Source organism: Octopus bimaculoides, chromosome 29, assembly GCF_001194135.2.
Source record: "Octopus bimaculoides isolate UCB-OBI-ISO-001 chromosome 29, ASM119413v2, whole genome shotgun sequence".
Lineage (NCBI taxonomy): Eukaryota > Metazoa > Mollusca > Cephalopoda > Octopoda > Octopodidae > Octopus > Octopus bimaculoides.
In genome coordinates this window covers 1,090,118-1,095,766 of record NC_069009.1, presented here as the reverse complement: position 1 = coordinate 1,095,766, position 5,649 = coordinate 1,090,118, and the positions used below count along the sequence as shown (strand labels likewise).

General features: G+C 35.0%; 2 protein-coding genes and 1 long non-coding RNA gene across 4 annotated transcripts in view; all 3 read left to right on the top strand.

The window, feature by feature from the left end:
- LOC128251237 (uncharacterized) overlaps positions 1 to 1,040 on the top strand; it is a 1,457-nt gene extending 417 nt beyond the window's left edge. The window contains exon 3 of the long non-coding RNA XR_008267030.1: positions 88 to 1,040. This is a non-coding gene — a long non-coding RNA (uncharacterized LOC128251237). The remainder of the gene's footprint in view (positions 1 to 87) is intronic.
- Positions 1 to 5,649, top strand: part of LOC106867736 (uncharacterized) — a 103,334-nt gene that overhangs the window by 81,789 nt on the left and 15,896 nt on the right. The window lies entirely within an intron of this gene.
- Positions 2,126 to 5,615, top strand: LOC106867738 (uncharacterized). Its single transcript, XM_014912698.2, has 3 exons — positions 2,126 to 2,568; positions 3,338 to 3,580; positions 5,209 to 5,615. Exons 1-3 carry the CDS (start codon positions 2,514 to 2,516, stop codon positions 5,232 to 5,234), a joined length of 324 nt encoding a protein of 107 aa, XP_014768184.1. The 5' UTR covers positions 2,126 to 2,513; the 3' UTR covers positions 5,235 to 5,615.

Genomic DNA, 5,649 nt, shown 5'->3' with positions numbered 1-5,649 from the left:
CTTCAGACAAAGATTTTAATTTTAAAAAATATATATTTTTAACAAAATTTTCCCTTCATTTTTTTTTTCTATTTTTTTTTTTTTCAGGTACCTTCAACAGTTATGAAGCTTTGGTCATCTCAGTGATTTTGATGTAGAATGGATATTATTCCAGAAACTACGTATACATACATACATACATTTGATAGATAGATAGATAGATAGATAGATAGATAGATAGATAGATAGATAGAAGTTTGCGCGGATCTAAAAACGTCCATTTTATGTTGTGTCTTTTATGTTAGCTGACACATTGACTCGACCATCAGTTGAGAGAATTAGCAACAAACTCGAATATGATCGACTAAACACTTGAAGACGTTGCCCAAGCATGGCTGCAAGTCTAATGATTGCAGCCAGTAGAATGATAACCGGATATACATTGCTGAGTTGCACTTGTTTTCAAACGTGGTTTAATCGGAGATGATTTTGATGGGGACTAAAACAAACTGAATCGTTTCACTGTTTTATCAGCCATTAAAAACATACACACACTGTTGTACTCACTTTTATTTTATTATTATCATTTTGTAATAATTACATGTATAAAGGTAGTGAGCTGGCAGAAACGCTAAGCACGCCGGGCGAAATGCTTAGCGGTGTTTCGTCTGCCGTTACGTTCTGAGTTCAAATTCCGCTGAGGTCGACTTTGCCTTTCATCCTTTCGGGTCGATAAATTAAGTACCAGTTACGCATTGGAGTTGATGTAATCGACTTAATCCCTTTGTCTGTCCTTGTTTTCCCCTCCATGTTTAGCCCCTTGTAGGCAATAAAGAAATAAGAAACGTTAGCACGCCGGGCGAAATGCTTAGCGGTATTTCGTCTGTCGTTACGCTCTGAGTTCGAATTCCGCCGTTCTGGAACGTTCTGTTACGCACAAGGACTGGTTCATGCATTTGCTTTCCGAATGTGATATTCAAAGTGTGACTATTCTTTATTGTTTCTTTACTGTTGTACTTTTTTTCTTCTGTGATTCAGTTATTCTTTTTATTGTGGTTAAATAAAACGTTTTTATCTGAGAAAAAGCCGCGTCTGTCATATTTCTAAAACACTTCCCTTCTTCTTTATATCAACTGCCACGTATAACATAACATTCATGCTGAATGGGTGACCCCGATATGAGAAATTTTATTCCGCAACTGACCTAACCAACGATTAGAAAACGCTTAAGACGGTCAGTGTCTCCCTTAGGGTGGTGCATGTTTTTAGGTGTTAATAATTTCCTTGGCTTTCTGTCCATGCGTTGGAGTTCCAAACAATTCTAGTTAATGATTTTAAAACTGTACTGAACAACTGGAAGTGTCATTACTACTGCTGCTGCTGCTGGTTCTTCGTCGGCGAAATGGCAAAATCGTTAGCGCGCCGGATAAAAATGTTTCGCAGCACGTCTTTAGTCGATACGTCCTGAGTTCAAATTCCGTCGAGGTCGACTTACCCTTTTATCCTTTCGAGGTCGATAAAATAAGTACCAGTTGTGTGCTGGAGGTCGATGTAATCGACTATAGTTTACAAACCAAGGACGTTATATTGACTTCCTTGGCTGAAGTTAGAGAAGGGCTGCGTATTATACACAAAGTTTAGATTTTTCAGAAGTACAGCCCCCTAAAAATCCCCCGCGTATTATACTCAAGAGCGGACTATACTCGAGGATTTACAGAAATCGTATTATGTCTTATAATCAAGTTATATTAAGTTAAAATTATTTTCCATCAATACTGCTGACGCAGTAGAACACGCTATTGGCTTATAAACAAATATTCAGTGTGTGACAAGGCTGACCCTTTGAATTACAGGCACAACAGAAACAGGAAGAAAGAGTGAGAGGAAGTTTTTTGAAAGAGTACAGCAGGGTTCGCCACCATCCCCTGCCGGAGCCTCGTGGAACTTAAAGTGTTTTCGCTCAATAAACACTCACATCGCCCGGTCTGGGAATCGAAACCGCGATCCTATGACCGCGAGTCCACTGCCCTAACCACCGGGCCATTGCGCCTCCACTTAAATGAAGGAACAGAGAACTAAAGGGATTTCGCAATATATTAATTTACGTTAGGGACTTTTAACGGATGACACCGGTGACAAAATTCAGACAGGTAAATTTTAGCAGCGACACCGTCAATGTACATATTTCTAATAAGTTCAGCCAATTTAGTAAATTTCATTATGTGACATGTTTGTGGATAAGATAAAAGTGAGCTACATGTTTCTAGGTCAGTAGTTCATCGGCTTCGTGATTATATACTTCATTTCACCCGCAAACTACATCGTTAATTGGTTGTTCCCTAATTAACAAGAGCAGGCCTAAACGAAGTTTTTAATCAGCCACGTATGAACGAATAGCTTTCCTCGTCTTTCTTCACTTTTTAGTCGACTTTCAAATAGAAAACTGTAATAATTATTTGGATGACGGTAACGGAAGCCACTGGCTCGCTTTTCCTCCAACCCATAATGAACAACCTCATTTATTAGGACTACAAATGGACTCGGCTTACTCCGAATTACAGAAATCAATAAGAAAATACTTCGAAACAGGTAAGTCATGTTCTAGAAATACTTGCTTAACTGTTAGTCAAATTATAAAACGGTTATTAATTCGCTTTAATTTATTTCAAAAGACCGAAATAATAATTAACTTGGCTTAATTTGTGTTAAGAAACTGAAGTGGGCGGTGACCCGCGTAAGTTACATTTATATATATATATATATATATATAATTTATATATTATATATTCCATGCCAGCGTGGAAAACGGACGTTAATTTCCTGGGAGAGAAATAATTTTGCGGCTGAGGATAGCTTTATATTGTAAATTATACACATATAAAGGCGGTGCTCCAGCATGGCCGCAGTCAAATGACTGAAACAAGTAAAAGAGTATATAAAGCTTGAAACACGTGTACCGCGGAATCCTTAGTAGTTTTGTTGTTATTTTTTGGATTTACAATTTATATATATATATATATATATATATATATATATATATATATATATATATATATATTTTATTTATATTGGGCCATTGCACCTCCACTCAGATGGTGTAGATTCCGATTATATTGAAATATATTGTGAAAACAAAATTTCTGTGATGGCTGGAAAGTGCTTTCGGAAAATTCACACAAATCAGATTTGTTTCCTCACAATTTTCAGAAAAATGGGTACTTTTTAATGGAATTTTCAACAAATTCCTTTCAGAGTGTGTAGATGACGATTATATCAGAATTTAATATGAGAGTTGGGGGGAAATAGTTGAATGATGCTTTTTACATGCCACCATGTTTACCTGATTTCTTTATTTTAGAAAATGTTGTGTTTAAAGGAAGTTCCACTCTTCATACTGAAATACCAAATATGAGAAGACTGATGACATGGAAATGTCTGAATTATGAATGTGACGGGACATGCTGCACCATTCCTGAATTTCAAGTTATGAACACTGGTGACATTTCCACTCTTTGGATACGAAACGTAATAAAGGAACCTTCATCTTGGACATTTTATGATAACAAACTCAATATTGCAAAAATCGATTTGAAGATAAACAGTAAGAAAATGATTTATAATAATAATAATAATAATCCTTTCTACTATAGACCTAAAGCCTGAAATTTTGTGGGGGTGGGTAAGTTGATTACATTAACCCCCACTGTGTAACTGGTATTTATTTCATTGACCCCTAAGGAATGAAAAGCAAAGTTGACCTTGGTGGAATTTGAACTCAGAAAGTAAGGACAGTAAGAAAATGATTTATAATAATAATAATAATAATCCTTTCTACTATAGACCTAAAGCCTGAAATTTTGTGGGGGTGGGTAAGTTGATTACATCGACCCCCACTGCGTAACTGGTATTTATTACATTGACTCCTAAGGAATGAAAGGCAAAGTTGATCTTGGTGGAATTTGAACTAAGAAAGTAAGGACAGACAGAATGCCGCTAAGCATTTTGCCTGGCATTGTAACGATTGTGCCAGCACCTCATCATATTATTAATAATAATGGTTTCATATTATGGCACAATGCCAGTAATTTCAGGGAAGGCAGCTTGAAAAGTAAAGTAGATTTTAGTGGATTTTGAACTCAGAATATAAAGATGGGCAAAATGTTGCTAAGCATTTTGTTTGATGCGCTAACTTATCTGCTACCTCTCCGCTTTCCCACTAATAATAATGAGCACACAGAGAGCACAAACCTCTACCAAGGCAACACCAATGTCCTCTCAACGATTAGCTAGAGATGACTTTTAAAATGAGAATATCTGAAATAAACTAGATTGCTCTCATGAACAAGAATACTAAAAACGAACCTGACCGCTCTCAAAAATTATGTAAAAAAAAAAAGCAGGAAAAATAATCCATAATCCTTGTTTAGTACCGGATCGATCCCAAAATATAATCAGTTCATGCCAGTCACGAGGCCAAACAACCCTGAAAGTTTCATCTGAATCCATCCAGCGGTTCTTGAGATACCTTGCCCACGGATAAACAAACTGAAAATAATACCCCCACCTTCGCTAAGGCTGAGATAATGATAATAATAGTGGTGCAAATATTTTCATAATATTTAGGCAAATTCAAAATTTGTAACTTGACAATTTTAAGGTTTGCTTCTGTGTTAGTTTTTCTTCTCTGCTTTGAATTGATAAGTTTTGATAATAACCCATGGTGGGATATTTTTATAGTTGAAGGACTGGATTAGTTAGTTTTATTGTCTAGGATCATCTGTCTATTGTACTATTTAATTGTTATAGAAATGAATGACATTTTCCAGTCTCTTGTTTGTGAAACAAGAATTCAAAGAGGAAAATATCATTAATAACAAAAATTGACACAACTGCTGATGCAAAATACCCTTCTAAATGATGGACTGATCTGAAGATGTTATCATTTTAGTCTAGGATACTAGTGGGTGTTAACCCTTTTCTAACCTTGTTTTTGTTGAAATGCATTGCCTTTGTTTCAATAAAATTTTATGACAATGAAAAGTTTAGTAAAATAACCTTGTCATTGCTAAGCTAGAGTGTGGAACATAAAGTTGATGGAAGATTTTATTTTAGATCTTTTTAGAACCGGGAATTTGTAAAATAGAAACAAAAGCAATTTTGAGCAGGTTGGTATTTTAATATTCTTTATTAAAACCAAAAGGTATATCTTTTATTGTTCATCTTTTGCAGATAAAAACCACAACAAACGATCTTGAAACTAATGCAACAGGAGCCAGCAGCCTACAAATCCATATCATACTCGTCTTCGGCATACTTGGCGTTGCTTTGGTGATTTTGATGTCTAAATTTACAAGTTTCATAAGAAATCCAAGAAACAATGACAGACATCAGCTCACTGGGTTTCTTTTACTTTTCTTAAAGGAGAAAACATTGTTTTTAATTTCATTTCGATTTTGGTCAGCCCTGTTATAGACTTTCACTGATTGAATTATCATAGATGGTTTTTTGCACATTCATACTCTCACACACCTATACATTAATATACAAATATATATATATATATATACTTACATAAAAATACATAACCAATTCGTGAAAGCAAAATAAGATGTTTGTATGTATGTATGTATATATATGTATATATATATATATATATATATATATATATAT